The 21,757-nt window shown below is 34.9% G+C and overlaps 1 protein-coding gene across 1 annotated transcript in view; it reads right to left on the reverse strand.

The window, feature by feature from the left end:
- CUL5 (cullin 5) overlaps positions 1-21,757 on the reverse strand; it is a 93,586-nt gene that overhangs the window by 21,497 nt on the left and 50,332 nt on the right. Inside the window, exons 8-11 of the mRNA XM_065881746.1 lie at positions 6,133-6,226; positions 4,611-4,741; positions 4,249-4,356; positions 1,292-1,356 (exon numbers count right to left, since the gene is read on the reverse strand). Coding sequence (XP_065737818.1) covers positions 1,292-1,356; positions 4,249-4,356; positions 4,611-4,741; positions 6,133-6,226 — 398 coding nt within the window. The remainder of the gene's footprint in view (positions 1-1,291; positions 1,357-4,248; positions 4,357-4,610; positions 4,742-6,132; positions 6,227-21,757) is intronic.

The raw sequence follows: 21,757 nt of genomic DNA on the forward strand, positions 1-21,757 counted from the left end.
TTGCCTTCTGGAAGGAGGTGGAACTGATTGGGAATGGACATAAGGTAATTCTCAAGGATGATGAAGATATTGTGTATCTTAATAGGGATATAGGCATTTGTCAAATCTGACAAAATTATACACCTAAGATTTGATTTATGGATATGACTGTAGGTAAATTTTATCTCAAAACAAACACAAAATTCAATTAATGACTGCATGCTAAAGTGTTTAGGGAGCAAAGTTTACTGATGCTTGCAACTTCTTTTGAAATGCATTTAAAAGTTGACTGATGGATGTATAGGGAGATACATATAAATAAATATACATATATATAAATATACATATAAAGATACATATACATATAAATAAAGCAACAGAGTGACTTTACTCTTCAGTTTGAATATTTTCATTAAAAAATGCTGGGAGTAGTGGAGAATAAGTAAGACCTTTATGTATTCACATGAAGAGATCTCCAAGATGTAGTGTTATATGTTTCATATTTATAAAGAGAACACAATAAATGCCCTTCTAAACAATGCCAATAAAACTGTATGACCCAGGTAGGTGTCTTCCACTGTGATGGCACTCAAATAACTTACACGGTTCAAAAAAATACAAAATGAAAATGATTTTTAAAAAAAAACAACAAAGCCCTGAACAATTACTTTTCCTTCTTGAGAAATGCTATTTTTGAATATTTTAGCATTGTGTATAAAATTTATTTAAGATTAAGAAAGAAGTTTTTCCAATTAACCTTTAGCACTACTTAGTACAACTCTGAAGATACTATAACTAGCTCAGATTAATTAATATTTCATTAACTTTTCATTTTCAGATTTTCTGTAATAGTAGCACAAATAAATCTATCTTACTTGAGATTGAGATCTTACCAATGAGAGATCAACTAAAAAAAAAACATAAAAATTTACATTAAAATTGATTTCCCTTAAAATCATTATGGTGAATAGAGTCATATTCTATGCTTTTGTAGGTTATAAAATAACTTTGGTGAAAAACGAGGAGGGAAAATCAAGAAGAGATTCAAAAAGATTAAGAACAAAACGTTTTTTACTTAAAAAAATAAGGTCAACATTCTTTGGTCATAGAGGAGATAATATAAATTTTAAAATCAAGACAGAATTTTTAATAATCAAAGGTGGCAAAAATCATAAAAGTTAAAAAAATGAAAAACAAACCTGACAGGATTAGGGAAACAGGGCACTTTGCATATCCAATAACATATAATACACTCCAAAAAATTTAAGAATTTTAATGTAAGAATTTTAAACATATGATTTAAAAGACTTACCCTTTCTGCTTCAAAGGTAATTCAAGTTTAAATATGGTAGCATCATTAACAACTGCTTTATATGCCTACAAATAATATAAAATAAGATACGAACATTATTTTTAATACTTAAAATAGATAATTATAATTCTAAAAATACATAAAATACAAATTAGTTTTTATTTTTAATGATGTATCTGGCCAAGTCAATGATTTCAACATGCTCTTTCTCATGTTATGATTATCATTATTCTCAAGTGAGGTATTAATGCTGCCTGACAACCATAACATTTTCTCTTGTCCACACATTCTCCTAGAAAACATTTTCATACCACCTCCTTTCTCTTCAAACCTCCAGTATTTCCTCTCCCATACATACTCTCAGCTGATGATGTGGCTTCCTAATTCACAGAGAAAACCAAAGTAATCAGAATTCCCTCCTTTTTCTCCTGTATCATCAATTTTTCCCCCCTCCATTATTTCTACAGCCTCAATATGCATACATATTATTCTTTAAATCTTAAAAACTCTCTCTTGGCTTTGTCCACCTTCAGCTACTGCCCCATATTTCTCTCTCTCTAAGCTAAACTCCTAGAAGAATTATCTAACTCACTGTCGCTAATTTCTCTACTACCATTCTTATCTGAAACTGTTCTAAACAGGCTTTCACACTACTACTCCAACTAATCATTCTTGTCAACCTCCATGTTGCTGAAGACAACGGTTAATCCCCATCTTATCTGACCTATCAGCAGCATTTTAAAACAGCAGATCCTGCCCTCCTCCTGGAAAGTGCTTTTTCCACTTGTTTTCTAGCACAGCACTCTCCTGGTCATTCCACTCATTCGCCTCTCTCCTCAGGAAAGATGGCTGGTTCCTTATCGTTATGATAACTAACTTTAAAATGCCCCAGACCAGTCCTTGGATCTCTTCTCTTTGCTATCTTCACTCTTACTTTGGAGATCATAGCCACTGTCAGTGCTTTAAAAACCATCTATATGCTGAAGCTCCCAGATTTATTTTTGCAGGCCCGTCCCCTCCCTTAAGCTCCAGATTTGATGTTGCCATATGGATGTTTAATAAGCATTTCAAAGTTAACTTGTCCAGAACTGAGTTCCTAATCTCTCTTCAACCATCTCCCCAAAACCTGCTTCTCACAAAGTCTTCATCTTCCCTCATCTCAGCAAGCATATACTTCTAAGTGATCAGAACAAAAATCTGTCATCCTTGACTGATATCTTTCTATCACATTCCACATCTGATTCCATTAGCAAGTCCTGTATAGCCTATTTTTACAATATAATCAAAATCCAACCACTTTTGACTACCTTCACCTACTATCGTTCTGGGCAGAGCTTCCATCATTACTTAACTGAATTACTTAAATCGATTCTTAACCCATTTCCTTGCTTCCTCTCTGGCCCCCTTCAGTCTATTCTTTCTGCAGCAGGCAGGTGATCCTGATAAAAAAGTAAGTCAGATCCTGTCATTTGGTTCAAGATATTTCTATGACTTTCTATCCTACTCAGAGTACAAATGAAACTCCTTACCATGGCTCAGTCTTACGTGATCTGGCCTCCTGTTATCTCTACTTATCTCTGATTTCCTACTATTCTCCCCCTCACTCAATCCACTATGGCCACAATGATCTCTTTCTTCTCTGGTTCTGGAACATGACAGGTATAATCCTGCCTTAGAGCCTTTGCATTTGCTCTCCCCTCAGGCTACAGTATTATTCCCTCAGAGAGCCACATGACATATTCCTTAATCAACTTCAATCTTGATTTGAATGTCACCTCATATAAAGCCCTTTGCAGGCCACTCAATTTAATATTTCAAATGATCTCATTACCTCCATACTCCCTTAACCCGTTTCCTACTTTATCTACCTAGGTACCTACCTATCTACCTTTCTTTCTACCCAAATATTTATCTAAAGGTAGACAGTAATTTTTTAAAAATGCTACTGGAGAAAGTTGATTGTGTTTTTAGAGTCTAGAAAATAATTTCACTTGGGAAGTAAGGAAAGGTAGTTGAAGAGGGGGAAAAACTAATGGTAATTCTAGTGATAGGTTTATGATATTTAAAAAGATACGGGGCTTCCCTGGTGGTGCAGTGGTTAAGAATCCACCTGCCAATGCAGGGAACACGGGTTCGAGCCCTGCTCTGGGAAGATCTCACATGCCGCGGAGCAACTAAGCCCGTGCACCACAACTACTGAGCCTGTGCCCTATAGCCCGTGAGCCACAACTACTGAGCCCTCGCGCCACAACTACTGAAGCCCACACGCCTAGAGCCCATGCTCCGCAACAAGAGAAGCCACCTCAAGGAGAAGCCGGTGCACCACAATGAAGAGTAGCCCCCGCTCACTGCAACTAGAGAAAGCCCACGTGCAGCAATGAAGACCCAACGCAGCCAAAATTAAATAAATAAATAATATAATAAAATAATATAATAAAAAAATAAATATTTTAAAATAATAAAAATTAAAAGATAATGACTCTAAGGATAATACTGTTTCATTACCATTATCCTAGACTATAATGGGAAAGAAGATATGGAAAGCAAGAATAAATGTGATACAACTCTCACAAGAGCCCTATGAAAGGAAACAGGACAGAGAAATCAATTCTGCTTGGGATAGGATGTGGGGGGAGGCAGAGTATCAAGGAAATTCCAGAAGTATACTTTGAGCTGAGTCTTAAAGGAAGGATGAATAAGAATTCAATAATCAATAATATTCAAAAACAGGAAGACATTCTTGAAAAATTAAGAAAGCAACTTTCTAGCTAAATTCTGGTTCACAAGCATACCCAATGCTTACAAAAGCATATAAGAAACCAAATATAATATGGTTGCCCTCCACTGATGAAAAATCAGAGTTGCTAGGTTTTTTAGTTTGTAATTTAATAGCATCATGATGCAAGTTTCTTATTAAAATTAAATTATGACAAGTGTTAACATACAGGAATATATACCTTGTCTCTTGCAGTAAGAAATCGTGGATCATCTTGAAAAGCTTCTTTGACAAGTCTACTAAATCTATTAAACAGTGTAAGTAACTGCTCAACATATTTCTCAGAGTCCTAAAAATAAAGTGCTGTATATTAAGTTGAGTTTAAAACAAAAATACAAAAAATGAGAAAATATAAACATAATTTTCATAACACTATAGCTTTAAAATTTGGTAACTTTTCTGAAATATTTTTTTCTTATTAAGAAAGGTGTTCCAGCGTTACTGTTTTGCCATCAATTTAAAATACCCGATTTTAAATACCTTATCCTGCATTTACAAAATAACTTTGATATATGTCTATCATTGTCATTGAGGAGAACTTACAGTAGTAATAGTTTCAGCAGCTGCTACCATATCTGCCAGGCCTGCACTGATGATATGTTCCTCCAAGTCTTTCAACATTGGCTCTATCCCATTAGGAACTTTGTCCATTAATGAAAACATCAAATGTAATTCTGAAACGATAGAACACACCCATGTAATCATTTCATCCATCAGAACAGACTTTCTCTTTGATTTGTATCATGGATCTAGAATGCCTATGATAATAAGAGTGTGGGGAAATATTAGCTGGAAGTTGATAGCTTTAATAGTATTCTGTGGGTGCAATTAGTTTAGGACTTGTTATCGTTAAGTACTATAACTTCCTGATCTACCATATCAGTCTGACAAAAATTATTTTTAAAAGAAACTCTAATTAAAGTGATCACACACTGCAAAACCCAACTCCTCTTAAAAGGTGAGTCATTTAACCTTCAATGCAATGGAATATATTTATTCTAAGAAATACAAAAGTTTACACAGAAAATTAGTTACATTTCATAAAGTAGATGCAATGTTAAATACACAATACACAGTCACATCACTAAGGGGTAAAATACTGTCCTCAGATTGTTCAGAGTAACAAGGTAATATAAAACTGTATTCATAAAGAATTTTTCAGTTTGCAAAAAGCACTTTCTCCTATTATCCCATTTAATTGACCTTCACAATAATCTTACCTCACAGAATGGTTACCACTAAATAAATCCTTCTGAAGTGAGTCCACCTTGGATCAGACATAACTCTACTTAGTTTGGCATACAGAACTTCAAATATTTCATTTATGCCAAATGAGAAACTTGCTTTTACTCCAAAATACTTCTGAAGAGTGTAAGACTTAAGTGAACTGAAAAACGTACTTGAAAGACAACTAGAGATTAAATAGGACCTTGCAATTTTATGCAATGAAATCTAGAGAGTAATACATCAAAATGTTAAAAGTGGTTGTCTCTGAGTGGTAAGTATATGGGTAATTTTTACTGTATGCTTTTTAGTATTAATGTACTTGTTACCTCCCAAAACAGAACTTTATCATATTTAAGTAATAAAAAAATAACATTTAAGTAATAAAAAATACACTTCAGAAATCTTGTAAGATATTTTGGGGGAGAGGGATGAAGATTACCAACATAGAGTGTTTTATTACTTTTTAAAAATATTTGCCACAAGGTTCCACACAAAAGTCAAAATACCTAGTTCTATCCTATACCATACGTTTACCATTTAAATTAGCCTTTAAAAGTAGTGTCCTACTTTTGGGAACAAATTGAAATTCGCATGTGAGCGCACACAAATATACTGATACCTAAGGGGGAGAAATGCTTAAAATATAAGTTTATAAAGGAGATTTTCTTTACAGTGTTTCTAACTATGCTAAATATTTTTATCATTTTCTTTACGCAGTTTGCCATAACAAAAACATCTATGTATAAAAGAATGATCTAACAGCAATTTACTAAAAGTGATGTGCTTCAAAGATATCCTCTTAAAAGAGTATGAGAACTTTATGTGATGTTTTACCTACTTTCAGTTTCATTTCTCTTGATCATGCCTTGGCACTCTGCTAAGATAGTCTCTTTAAAGGATGTCACCAGGGCATTTACACAGCATTCCATGAGCTGAAATACATCAAAAATTGGTCAAGGCTATTATAAGCAACAATAAGGACCAGATCTATTCCACTCCATTTTGCTTCATAGTCCCACAAAACCACAATGTTCAACAACAGCAAAAAACTAAGAATACTGAAAGTAGATTTTACTTACCTTTACTAGAGGATTGTTGAAGATGGATACTCTATTTTAGTTTACCAAAGCATACTTCCCCCTAAGGAAAAGGCTATAGAACTTAGGTTCTCTTTAGAAATTTTAATGAAAGTCCCCAACAAGGGGAGGAAAAAAACTTTTTAATCTACAAAACAAACTGAAAAACTAAACTTTAATGAACTCTCATCTGGAGAGAACCTGTGTTGGAATTAGATTCTAAAATGCTAGAAGTATGAACATCCATTCAACACATAGTAGGTTTCATTGCTGTGAGCACCAAAGAAGTGTTAGGATACAAAGGATAAGCTATAACCTCTGCTTTGGAGAAGATCACTGTCTTATTGAGGGTGGGGAGGGAAGCAAACTTTAATAAATACAACTCAGTTAAGTGGCAAAACACACACACACACAAACAGAAACAAACAAAGGAACTACTATTTTTTTCTGGGTAGTTAAAAAGGTCTCATCCACAAGATGAAATCTAAATTGGATATTGAAAAGTACAAATCTTAAAATGGATTGGGTAGTCTAAGAAAAAAAAGCTGAATATGAAGAGAGTGGGAGAGAAAGGTAGACTGGAGCCAGATTATGAATGAAAATCTATGGTTTGGGATTTTACTCTATAGGTAGGGAAGGTTTTAAACAGAAGATAAATGTAATGAGCTTCTATTCCCCCACCAAGTCATTTTTAAAAGGTCAGTCTAATAATGTCAGCAAGGTAGGTGGTACTGAGTGGTGGTGGGGAGACTGGCAAACATGGCTGTTGAAAGATTGCAAGTAAGATGGTCAGGGTCTAATGTTCTGGCTGGCTCCACTCCATCACTGCTCCTTCGTGTCATATATTTACTCTTCTTGCAGGTATCAAAATGAACAGGTTGTGATTACTAATACAAGGTACACTAAGGCTGATACCTCTCTTCTGAAAAACAGATCATCTGTCTGTATTAAGGAAGGGAATTGTGTGTGCCTTAAAAGTTCTTTGCTAAAAATTCCTCTTGGAATTGACATAATGTTGTTATATTACTGAAGTTAAATTTATGTAATGGAGATTCATTATATCATTGTTTCCACTTTTTAAAATGTTAAAAAAATTTCCATAATAAAAGGAATTTTTTCAGATCCCTCCCTCTATGAGAATTACACTAATGACTTTAAAGTCCATGTATGTAAATTTCTGTCCTAAGAACAACAACATACATATGAAATGGTTGAGAAATTTCTGCCAAGGTGGGAAGCTCTGCCCCAATTACTGAGTAATCTCATTCTATACCAGCCCTGGAATATGCACAATGGAACAGGCCCACCTTTGACAGAGAATAGGTAAATCTAACTATATACAACTAATGAAGAAGAAACAAAGTGCAATCAGATTAAGCTCTGTTTTCTAAAATAAGCTCTATTTTCTGTTTTCTAAAATAATCTCTGTTTTCTGTTTCACTGAAAATTTACACTTGAACATAATCTAGTTCAGGAGTAGTCCAAATTTTGCAGACTCCAAAAATCATGTGTCATGTGTTTCACACTGTTGTGAAACAGCTTGTTTTTTTTTTAATATAGAACAGAACAAAAAAAAAAATCAGAGTGCATCACATATAAAAACAACGAATATTATTTCATAACATTGTTTCAGATATGAGCAAATAAACAAAGCATATACTAAGTCACAATAAAAAATGTATTTCTTATTGTGGGTTACAATGAGGATTTAAAGGAGAGACTAGGGAGGCTAGGTGTCCAGTGGTTAGGACTCGGACTCTCACTGCCATGGGTCTCGGTTCAATCCCTGGTCAGAGAACCAAGATCCTGCAAGCCACGTGGTGCGATCAAAAAAATAACATAACATAACATAACATAAATGAGAGGCTAAATTGACAAGATAGTTGAAGTAAACTGAGCAGAATTTGGTAACTGCTTAGATGAAAGGAGTTAGGGATATAAAGGTTACTGAAACACTTTCTAGCTTGAAAGGTTAAACAAGTTATTATAATAACAAACATCTTTTAATGAGCACCTACTCTGTAAATGCTTTACATACATTATCTGATTAACCCATATGTCATTTAACTCATGAAAACCTTATGAAGCAGATATTTAACATATGAGGAAACAAGCTTACAGAGGCTAAGTAACTTACAAATGTTACACAATTAGTTCATAAGGTCTTGAGCTGTAATATGAGGCCAGGTATGTGACTCCAAGCCTACAACTTTTGATACTACATTAAGAGAGCAAGTATATATTTAGTAATGGCTATGTGCTCAGAAATGAGTTAAGTGTTGTAAGGAATAGAGAAGATAAAACATGGTTTATACACTCAATGCTCTTACAATCCAGTTTGGGATATGTAACTATAGTGTATCTAAAATGTGTGCATACTTCATACATAACAGAGGTATATGAAAAGTTCAATTTCACCAATAAAGCAAAGAGATGGAAATAAACACATTATTACTACACTATAAATAAACTTCACAAGGACAGAGACTGTGTTCCATCCAGCTATATATTCATGGACTCAACACATTTGGTGCTTGATAAATAACACAACAATGTAGCCTATAATTTGCTACTAAATCAAGTTGTAGAAACAATTGGTACAGTGGGAATTCAAATAACAGGAAATGGATGAAGGCTAGAGTATTTGGGGAGACTCGCAAGATGGGCTTTAAGAATTCTGAAGGATTTGAATAGGCAGAAAAGAAATGTAAAACATTACTTAAAAAGAATGAATCCAAGAAAAAAACGAATAGAATGAGGTATATGAATAAGAAAATATTCCTTATTGGGTAGAATGACTCTTACTGGACAGTATTAAGTTAGAAAAATAAGTTATGGCCAAATTATGAAGGGCCTTGAAAATCAGAGATAGGAAATCAAGATACTATGGTTTTTTGAATAAAGAAGTAAAATAATGAAAGAGTAGCCTCAACTCACAAAAGAAGAAATACAAATGGTCCATAATAAGAATAAAGTAGTGGAAAATCCAATGTTCTTAATGATAGGAACTAGCAGATGGATATTCCCTTGAATTAAACAATTAATGTCAATCCTAAAAAAATAAAGATACCCAGCCTCATTAGCATTTTTTTTTTTTTTTTGGGCTGCACCATGCAGCATGTGGGATCTTAGTTCCCCAACCAGTGATCGAACCCGCGCCCTGTGCATTGGAAGCGCAGAGTCTTAACCACTGGACTGCCAGGGAAGTCCCCTAGTAATTTTTAAATGCACATTAAAAAATATTTTAAAATCTATGATACTGGGAAATTGGCAAAATTAATAGACTGAAAAAACCCAGATCAGCAAAGATAAACAGGTATATTGTTAATGGGAATCAGAATTACAACATTTCTGAAAATCAGTTTGGTCTTATATAGCAATCTGTAAAAGGTGCATACCCTTTGCTTCAGCAATCTCATTTCCAGGAAACTCCATTCTAATAGAATGCCACATGTAAGAAAGATGTATACATAAAGATTTTAAAAATATATCAGGATATAAGATATAAACATGTAAATACATTCCAGGAAGTACTATTTATTAAAAAAAACCATAATAATAACAAATAATAATGAAAATTCCCATCATTAGAGAAGTAGTTAGGTATATTATAGTACATATATATGATGAAATATATACAGGCAATAAAAGTAATGTTATAATATAGAAGTGTTTAGAGTAAAAATGTACATCATAACATCTTTAAATGCTAGAGGAAAGGAAGAAAGAGAGAAAAGAAAGAAAAGATGGAATTCCCTGGCAGTCCAGTGGTTAGGACTTGACATTTTCACTGCCAGGGCCCAGGTTCAATCCCTAATCAGGGAACTAAGATCCTGCAAGCTGCACAGCCCGGCCAAAAAAAAAAATTTTTTTTTAATTTAAAAAAAATAAAGAAAAGAAGGAAAGGGAAGGGAAGGAAATGAAAGGATAGGAGAGGAGGAAAGGGGAAAAAGGAAAGAAAAGAAAAAAGGATCAACCAAGCAAGTATGACAAAATGATGATCATTGTTGCTGGCTAGGTTTGGAGGGTGGGGTTCATTATAATATTTTCTCTACTTCTGAAAATATTTGAAAAGTTTCATAACAAATATTTTTTAAAAAAATAAAGAGAAGGGCTTCCCTGTTGGCACAGTGGTTGAGAGTCCGCCTGCCGATGCAGGGGACACGGGTTCGTGCCCAGGTCTGGGAAGATCCCACATGCCGCGGAGTGGCTGGGCCCGTGAGCCATGGCCGCTGAGCCTGTGTGTCCGGAGCCTGTGCTCCGCAACGGGAGAGGCCACAACAGTGAGAGGCCCGCATACCGCAAAAAATAAATAAATAAATAAATAAAAATAAAGAGAAGAATCATGGTATAGATCCCTGTGTATTGAAAATCCTTTAGAAAACTATTTTATGTAGGCAAAAACAAGAAAGGGAGGTTGCTTGATAGAGTTCTCTCCTTATCTCCAAAGAGTCTTGTCTTAACAAGAGGGTCAGTTTCTTGAGGGCAGGGACCATTTTATTCCTCTTTTGTATTTTTCTCCCCATCATTTACCAAAGTTCTACATACAGAGTCAACCCTGAGTATATACTTGTTATTTGAAAAATACGTCTTGAATGGAAAGGATAGTGATAAACCATCTCTCTCACCTTGTATTCCCTTTCTGTCTCCTTTTGCTAGCTTCCGTGAAGAAAAAAACTTTTTGCCATATGTCATCAACTCCTGTATTTTGCCTTCTAAATCCATAGCAATCTCCCCAGAGGTCTGCAAGGTGAAACACTTTAACTATCAATGTGCTTGATGTTTTACCTTCCTTTATAGCAAAACTCTTCAAAGATGATGCCTGCCATAAAACACAGCAGGCACTCAGTATTTGTTGAATGAATGAATGCATAGCTCTGTGAAGATGAGAAAGGTGGGATACGTAGGCTAACTGATGTACTAGAGTCTTTTTTTAGTGATATTCAATTTGCACAATGCTACTTCACTGAAGTTTAATAAAAACAATAGGAACAGTTCTGATTTTTGTTAGTTATGTAATTCCCTATAAGTTATAATTTGCTTTTGCCTTAGCCATAAAATAGAGGAGTTGAATTAAAAATCATCCTAGATTACTCCACCTTAAGATTCTACTTTATCATTATCAGGTCTCTAACCATATAAGGATATGGTTATGTATTCAAGAATTCATTTATTCCATGTGTGGTAGGCTATTCTCAAAATTAACTTCTCTTTTTTTTTAAAGGTTTTTTTAAACCTTTATAACCAGTGTTTCTTGCTTCACTTCTCAACTAGTTATACAAGTAACTCTCTACATAGACCAATGGAGTCAGACTCACCCTGACTTTTTAAATACCACCCTTAATATACTTAAATACTGAAGGTTAACAAGTACTTTACTTACTTTAATGTTAACAACTTATGACTTGTGACCTTGTTGCTAATTCCATTTTTTATCAATATTTTGCACAGGTAGCAAAATAGTGTCTATCTGTCTGAGAATCAGTAAGCAACATCTGTAAACCACAGCCCTAAACAATAAAAACTACCATGCCAGGCACAGCACTTAATGTTTTGATATAGTAGTTCATTAAACACAAGTGGGTATTACCCCACTTTACAGTTAGGAAAACAAGGATTACAAAGGTTGAAGAAATTGACAAAGGGCACACAGCTGGTAAAATGACAATGGAATTCAAATCCTCATCTTCCAACATGTATGTCCCTAACCAGTGTAATACACTGCTTCCCTATCAGAGCTCTGGTCAATGAGAAGAAATGAAGACCTGCCATCACCATTTCACTCTCTATTCCATTATTCCACTGTATAAACAATCCATTTTATTCTAGTGTTACTTTGAAGATAGGAACCCGTTCTACCTTCTTATCCCCACTAGCACAAGGCCTGACATAGTTTAGGTGCACAATAAATGACTGCCTTCAGGTAAAACCAAGCTATACAGGACTATCACCTAAAATACTAATAGCCACAGAAAAAAATTTTTAAGTAATTTTTAAAAATATTTTTTCTCATTCTTACTGTTACGTGTCACTTTTCTGTCAATAATGCCTCTTCAAGCAGCACAGCTCTGAAGCCTCTTACCTGGTTTTACTAATATACGGTGCTCATTTGCTAGAGGCCCATCCAGTGATAATCAAGCTCATTAGAATTGTGTTGGGGCTAAGCTGGATCTGGGTGGGGCTAAGTTGTTCTCCTATAAGCAAAGGTTGAAGACTGGGCCTGTCAGACACCTAATGCAATGCAGCTGCTCAGAACTCTTGGCCTAACTTACTGTTTAAGTTCTCCACTGAACTGCAGGTAGCTAAAGTTGCTAAAAGGGTTATCTTCTGGATGAGTCAAGTATTACTATATCATACCTACTACAAACACATTGACAACTCAAGCATGCTTGCACATGTGTACAAAGACACACACACAAAGCATTTGATCCAAGTTTGGGCACTCAACCCAAGCTAGGCCAATTAGAGCTAGGCTAATTAACACTGGTGGAACAAGACTCCTCTCAGGTCACAAACTGGAGGGACAAACTGGCAGCATTCATGGTCCTGACTTCAATTTAACACAGGTTCATTGGTGACACAGATACCATGAGCAGTATCACTATAGATGATATAAATTTCCAACAGTGAAAAAAATTTAAGATTCCAAACAAAAAATATATTTTCATTGCTCAATTTACACAACAACATACCTAGAAAATGAAGTGTATTACTAATATCATGCAAAAATGCTCTGGTTTAAAAGTAAAATGAAATTAAATTCTAGACTCAGATATCTAAGTGTAAACAAGATTTTCATTTACATGAGTGGCTACGGGAGCACTGAATATTATTTTTGGGATATGGGCTAATTCTTATTTATGTGGGACAGTCTGAGCACTGTGAGACATGTAGCATTCCTGGACTCCATTCACTAAAAATCAATCATTGTGACAACCAAAAAAAAAAAAAGCCTCCACAAATTTCAAAAACACTCTCTGGAGATAGATACTATCTTCATTGAAAATCTCTGGCCTAGAGATTTCAGTTCAAAATATCAATATATTAGCCTATCCAAACAGCATAACTCACTTTTCTTCGATTCATCTCTATTAGAATCTGCTGTACTGACAACAAGCAAATCCAAATGAAAGTTGAATTAGGATAAATCTATAAAAGGATCCTAAAAATATTGTTATTACATGCTAAACCAAACATTTAAACATTTTATGTATAAAAAACAGAAATATCTTGAGAGTAACTTTTATTGGCTATATAGTATATGTCAAAATCCCTTTGGGGTATAAATTTTTATCCATTAAAAATGGGACTTTGGGACTTCCCTGGAGGTCCAGTTGTTAAGACTCCACACTTCCATTGCAGGGGGCACGGGTTCAATCCCTGGTTGGGGAACTAGGATCCCACATGCTGCACAGTGTGGCCAAAAAAAAAAGGCAGGGGGACTTTCTGTTCTATCCTAAAATGAAAGAATGCTATTATGTTAGGAACTCTGTTAATGTGATTTCCTGAATTAGTTCAACGGAGGAAAATGCCACATGATCATCTCCATTAATGCTTCCCAAATAATAAGGGCATTCTTCACAATATTCTTTATTTTTTTACATTTTATTTTGATTTTAGCCTTACATAAAAGTTGTAAAAATAGCAGAGAGTACCTATACATCCATCACCCTATTTCCCATAATGGTAACTTTTTACATAACTACAGCACAACTATCAAAACCAGGAAAATAATATTAGTACAATATTAATTAACTACAGACCTTATTAGAAATTCACCAGTCTTTCCTATTCCAGGATGCTATCTACAAACCCAGATTACATTTTGTTGTTAGTTTTACTAGTCTCCTCCAATCTGTGACAATTTCTTGGTCCGTGTGTGTGTGCTATGATCTGGACACATTTAATTTTTATTGGCATATAGTTGCTTTACAATGTTCTGTTAGTTTCTACTATACAGCAAAATGAACCAGCTATACATATACATATATTCCCTCTTTTTTTTGGATTTCCTTCCCATTTAGGTCACCACAGTGCATTAAATAGAGTTCCCTGTGCTATACAATATGTTCTCATTAGTTATTTATTTTATACACAGTATCAATAGGGTATATGTCAAACCCAATCTCCCAGTTCCTCCCATCTTCCTCTTTCCCTCTTGGTATCCATACATTTGTTCTCTACCTCTGTGCCTCTATTTCTGCTTTGCAAACAGATTTCATCTACACCATTTTTCTCGATTCCACATATGTACGTTAATATACGATATTTGTTTTTCTGACTTCACCTCTGTATGACAGTCTCTAGGTCCATTCACATCTCTACAAATGACCCAATTTCATTCCTTTTTACAGCTGAGTAATATTCCATTGTATACACGTACCATATCTTCTTTACCCGTTCCTCTGTTGATGGACATTTAGGTTTGCTTCCATGTCCTGGCTATTGTAAATAGTGCTGCTGAGAACATAGGGGTGCATGTGTCTTTTTGAATTATGGTTTTCCCTGTGTATATGCCCAGTAGCAGGATTGCTGGGTCATATGTTAGTTTTATTTTTAGTTTTTTAAGGAAACTCCATACTGTTTTCCATTTACATGGCTGTATCAATTTACATTCCTACCAACAGTGCATGAGGGGTCCCTTTTCTCCACACGCTCTCCAGCATTTGTTTGTAGGTTTTTTGATGATGGCCATTCTGACCCGTATGAAGTGATACCTCATTGTAGCTTTGATTTGCATTTCCTCTACTAATTCATGATGTTGAGCATCTTTCCACATGCCATCTGTATGTTTTTTGGAGAAATTTCTATTTAGGTCTTCCACCCATTTTTTGATTAGGTCGTTTTTTTCTATATTGAGATTCATGAGCTGCTTGTATATTTTGGAGATTAATCCTTTGTAAGCTGCTTTGTTTGCAAATATTTTCTCCCATTCTGAGGGTTGTCTCTTTGTCTTGTTTATGGTTTCCTTTGTTGTGCAAAAGCTTTTAATTAGGTCCCATTTGTTTATTTTTGTTTTTATTTCCATTACTCTAGGAGGTGGGTCAAAAAAGATCTCACTTCAATTTATGTCAGAGTGTTCTGCCTATGTTTTCCTTTTTAAGAGTTTTATAGTGTCTGGCTTTACATTTAGGTCTTTAATCAATTTTGAGTTTATTTTTGTGTGTGGTGTTAGGGAATGTTCTAATTTCATTCCTTTACATGTCCAGTTTTCCCAGCACCACTTATTGAAGAGGCTGTCTTTTCTCCATTGTATTATATATTTTTGCCTCCTTTGTCATAGATTAGGTGACCATAGGTACGTGGGTTTATATCTGGGCTTTATATCCTGCTCCACGGATCTATATTTCTGTTTTTGGGCCAGTAACATACTGTCTTGATCACTGTAGCTTTGTAGTATAGTCTGAAGTCAGGGAGCCTGATTCCTCCAGCTCCGTTTTTCTTTCTCAAGACTGCTTTGGCTATTCAGGGTCTTTTGTGTTTCCACACAAATTGTAAAATTTTTTGTTCTAGTTCTGTGAAAAATGCCATTGGTAATTTGATAGGGATTGCACTGAATCTGTAGATTGCTTTGGGTAGTATAATCATTTTCACAGTATTAATTCTTCCAATCCAAGAACTTGGTGTATCTCGCCATCTGTTTGTGTCATTTTGGTTTCTTTCATCAGTACCCTACAGTTTTCTGCATACAGGTCTTTTGCCTCCTTAGGTAGGATCTTGACACTTTTAAAGAATAGTAGCCAGTTATTTTGTACACTGCCCCAAAAGTAGGGATTGTCTAAAATTTTCTCATTAGAATAAGAGTACTAATTTTTGACAAGAATACAACAGAAATGATTTTGTACTCTTTTTAGTGTATCATATGAAGGGGTACATAATATCAATATGTCCTATTACAGGTTATGTTAACCTTGATCACTTGATTAAGATAAGTGTTTTTTGGGTTTCTCCATCGTAGTAACTATTTTTCCCTTACCAAATATCTTGAGGAAGATACTCTGAAACTGTCAATTCTACCTCAAACCTTTGGCCACTGATTTTAGTATCCATTAGTGGAGCTTGTCTGCAACAACTATTAGTGTGATCGTACCTAATAGTGATCGTCAATTTCCCTCCACATTTTTAGAGAATTCTTCTCTAAAACTCTGAACATTTTTCATGTATGATGGCCAGTATTAAGTACATATCTGCATCTTTTTTCCAACATTTTTCTACCAGATATTTATCATTTTTTGTTCCCCAATTTTTAAAAGTTCTTTATATAGTAGAACTTTATATAGTAGGGATATTGGGCTTTTGTCTGTGACATATATTTCAAATACTTTTTCCCAGGTTGTGAGCTGATTTTTAACTTTGCTGATTGTGCTTTTTGCAATTACATACTTTTTAATTTTTAAAATTATTTTAATTTATTTTTATTGAGGTATAATTGCCATATAACATTAGTTTAAGGTGTGCAACATAATAGATAATTGTATACACTGTGAATTAAGTCACCACAATTAAGTCCAGTTAACATACATACATAACTACATAGTTAAAAATTTTATTTTCTTATGAGAACTTTAAGATTGCAAATTTTTTAGTGTATAGTCACATTTGTCAGTCTTTTCTTTTACTGACTCTGAACTCTGAGTCATAAAAAAAACCCTCTCTCTACGCCAAAGTTAAAGAGGTATTCTTCTAGTACTTGTATGATTCCATTTTTAACACATAGATCCCTGATCTATTTGGGGTTTATTTTTCTGAATGGTGTAAAATACAGATCTAAAGATCTTTTTCCAAGTATCTGCTGAGTCATCCCATCACCATTTTTTAAAAAGTCCATCTTTACCGCCACTGATTTGACATGCAACCTTTGTCATATATAATTCTGCACTTTCTATTCCATTCCACAAGTCCACTATCTATTCATGGGTCAATATCACACTATTTTTTTAAATTTATGTATTTTTATTGAAATCAATTCATAGTTGATTTAAAATATTGTACTACTTTCAGATAGGTGAACAGTTAGTTAGGTATACAGCATAGTGATTCAGTACTTTTGCAGACTATACTCCATTATAGTTATTATAAGGTAATAGATAAAATTTCCTGCATTATACAGTATATCCTTGCTTTTTTTTTTTTTTTTTTTTGCGGTACACAGGCCTCTCACAGTTGTGGCCTCTCCCATTGCGGAGCACAGGCTCTGGACGTGCAGGCTCAGCGGCCATGGCTCACAGGCTCAGCCGCTCCACGGCACGTGGGATCTTCCCGGACCGGGGCACGAACCCACATCCCCTGCATCTGCAGGCGGACTCTCAACCACTGCGCCGCCAGGGAAGCCCGCTTATCTATTTTATATACAGTAGTTTGTATCTGTTAATCCCATACCCCTAATTTATCTCTCCCCTCTTCCCTTGCCCCTTTGGTAACCACAAGTTTGCTTTCTATATCTGTGACTCTGTTTCTGTTTTGCATATTTGTATCATTTAGATTCCATATGTGATGCCATACTGTGCACGTCTTTCTCTGTCTGATTTATTTCATTAAGCATAATGATCTCTAGGTCCATCCATGTTGCTGCAAATGGCAATATTTCATTCTTTTTTATGGCTAATATTCCATTGTGTGTGTGTTTGTGTGTGTGTGTACACATACACCCCACATCTTAATCCAATCATCTGTTGATGGGTACCTGGGTGGCTTCCATGTCTTGGCTATTACAAATAGCACTGCTATGAACACTGGGGTGCATGTAACCTTTCGAATTAAGAGTTTTCGTCTTTTCTGGATACATAACCAGGAGTGGGATTGCTGGATAGTATAGTAACTCTATTTTCAGTTTTTTAAGGAACCTCCATACTGTTCTCCATAGTGGCTGCACTAACTTGCATTCCCAACAACAGTGTACATGAGTACCCTTTTCTCCACATCCTCTCCAACAGTTGTTATTTGTGAACTTTTTGATGATAGCCATTCTGATAGGTGTGAGGTGGTACATCAGTGTAATTTTGATTTGCATTTCTCTAATAATTAGCAATGTTGAACACCTTTTCATATGCCTTTTAGCCATCTCTATGCCTTCTTTGGAGAAATATCTATTCAGGTCTTCTGCTCATTTTTTGACTGGGTTGTTTCTTTTTCTGATATTGAGTTTTATGAACTGTTCCTACATTTTGGATATTAACAAATCCTTGTTCATCCCTGTCGGCTGCATCATTTGTAAATATTTTCTCCCAGATTGCTTTCATTTTCTTGATAGTTTCCTTTGCTGTGCAAAAGCTTTTAAGTTTAATTAGGCCCCATTTGTTTATTTTTGCTTTCATTTCTTCTGCCTTGGGAGACTCATCCAAGAAAATATTGTTACGATTTATGACAAAGTGTCCTGAATATATTCTCTTCTAGGAGTTTTATGGTTTCAGGTCTTACATTTATGTTTTTAAATTACTTTGAACTTATTTTTGTATGTGTGTGAGGGAATGTTCTAATCTTATTGTTTTACACATAGCTATATAGTTTCCCCAGACACCACTTGTTGAAGACAGTGTCGGATTGCTTTGGCAATTCGGGGTCTTTTTTGGTTCCATGTAAATTTTAGGATTATTTGTACTAGTTCTGTGAAAAATGTCACGGGTATTTTGAATAGGGATTGCAGTAAATCGGTAGATTGCTTTGGGTAGTATGGCCATTTTCAAAATATTAATTCTTCCAATCCAAGCAAGCATGGGATATCATTCCACTTCTTCAAATCATCTTCAATTTCCTTCATCAATGGTTTATAGTTCTCAGAGTATATGCCTTTAATCTCCTTGGTTAAGTTTATTCCTAGGTATTTACATTTTTTGATGTAATTTTAAATGAGATTGGTTTTTAAATTCTCTGATATTTCATTATTAGTGTATAGAAATTCAACAGAAATAGAAATACATTAATCTTGTATTCTGCAACCTTGCTGAATTCATTTCTTAGTTCTAACAGTTCTGGGGCGGAGACATTATGGTTCTCTATACAGAGTATCATGTCATCTGCAAACAGTGACAACTTTACCTCTTCCCTTTAAATTTGGATATCTTTTCTTTTTCTTGTCTTACTGCTGTGGCTAGGACTTCCAACTAGGTTAAATAGAAGCAGTTAGAATGGGCATCCTTATCTTGTTCCTGAATTTAGTGGGTAACCTTGCAGCTTTTCACCATGGAGTACTATGCTGACTGAGGGTTTGCTGTAAATGGCCTTTGTTATGTTCCCTCTATACCCACTTTGATAAGAGTTTTTACTATGAACAGATGTTGAATTTTTTCAAATGTTTTTTCTGCATCTACTGAGATGATACTGTGATTTTTATCTTTCCTTTCTTTAATGTGGTGTATCACACTGATTTGCATATGCCGAATCATCCTTGTGACATGGAAATGAATCCAATTTGATCATGGTGTATGATCCTTTATACATATCGTTGTATTCGATTTGCTAATATTTTGTTGAGGATTTTTGCATTTGTATTCATGAAAGATATTGGTCTCTAATTTTCTATTCTTGTAGTGTCTTTGTTTGCTATTGGTATTAGGCCTCATAGAATCAATCTGAGAGTGTTCCCTCCTCTTCAATTGATTTATTTTTTTATCTCTGTGGTATCAGTTGTTCTTTCTCCTTTTTCACTCCTTATTTTGTTTATTCGGATCCTATTGGTTTCTTCTTTGTGAGCCTGGATGAAGATTTATCAATTTTGTTTATCTTTTCAAAAAAACAGCTCTTGGTTTTAATAATCTTTTCTTTTGGTTTTTTTAATCTTTATTTTTTTTCTCTATGATCTTTACTATTTCTTTCCTTCTCCTGACTTTAGGCTTTGTTTGCTCTTCTTTTTCTATTTCTTTTAGGTGTTAGGTTACGTTCTTTGAGATTTTTTCTTGTTTCTTGAAGAAGGCCTGAAGTTGCTATGAATGTCCCTCTTAGAACTGCTTTGCTGCATCAGATAGATTTTGGAAAGCAGTGTTTCCATTTTCATTTGTCCAGATGTATTTTCTGATTTCCTCTTTGAGTTTCATCATTGACTCACTGGATTTTTAGCAGCATGTTGTTTAGTCTCCACATGTTTGTTATTTTCCCACTTTTCTTTCTATGGTTGATTTCTAGTTTCACACTGTAGTGATTAGAAAAAACTCTTGATATAATTTCTATCCTCTTAAATTTGTTAAGTCTTGTTTTGTGACCTAGTATGTGACCTATCCTGGCAAGTGTTCCATGTGCACTTGAAAAGAATGTTTATTCTGCCCTTTTTTTTTTGATGGAATGTCCTGTTGACAACAATTAAATCCAACTCATCTATTCTGTCATTCAGGATCTTTGCTGCCTTATTGTTTGGATGACGTGTCCACTGATGTCAGTGGGGTTCTACTATTACTGTATTAACTGTCAATTTCTCCCTTTATATGTTAGTATTTACTTTATACTTAGGTGTTCCTGGATTGGGTGCACATATGTTAACAAGTATAATATCCTCTTCTTGTATCAATTCCTTTATCATTATACACTGCCCTTCTTTGTGATTCATCACGACCTTTGTTTTAATTTTTTCTGAAATGAGTATTGCTACCCCTGCTTTCTTATCGTTTCTGTTTGCATGAAATAACTTATACTATACCTACTTTCAGTCTGTGTGCCCTTCATCCTAAAGGGAGTCTCTTGAAGCCAGCATACTGAAGGGTCTTGTTTTGTAATCCAATTAGCCTATGTTTTTTTTTTTTTTTAATTTATTTATGGCTGTGTTGGGTCTTAGTTGCCGCACACGGGCTTTCTCTAGTTGCAGTGAGCAGGGACTACTCTTCGTTGCAGTGTGCAGGCTTCTCATTGCAGTGGCTTCTCTCGTTGCAGAGCATGGGCTCTAGGCATACAGGTTTCAGTAGTTGTGGCAGGTGGGCTCAATTGTTGTGGCTCACAGGCTCAGTAGATGTGGCACATGGGCTTAGTTGCTCCATAGCATGTGGGATCCTACTGGACCAGAGCTCAAATCCTTGTCCCCTGCACCAGCAGGCTGATTATTAACCACTACGCCACCAGGGAAATCCCATCCCTCCCTATGTCTTTTGATCAGTGCATTTAGTCCACTGACATATAAAGTAATTATTGGTATGTGTTTACTTAGGCCCTTTTATTACCTGTTTTCCAGTTGTTTTTGTAGTTCTTCTCTGTTCATTTCATCTTCTTTTTGTTTCTTCTATTGTTATACCACACCACTTAATTACAGAGAATTTATATAGTATGTTTTATGTCTGGTAGGGCTAGTTCTCTTTAAAGTTTTTATTTTCCAGTGTTTTCCTGGCCATTCTTACATGTTTATTTTTCCACATGAACTTTTTTTCAACTTGTCTAATTTCAATAAATAGTTTTGGTATTTTTATTGGA

The sequence above is a fragment of the Phocoena phocoena genome, chromosome 8 (genome assembly GCF_963924675.1).
Source record: "Phocoena phocoena chromosome 8, mPhoPho1.1, whole genome shotgun sequence".
NCBI classification, from domain to species: Eukaryota; Metazoa; Chordata; class Mammalia; order Artiodactyla; family Phocoenidae; genus Phocoena; species Phocoena phocoena.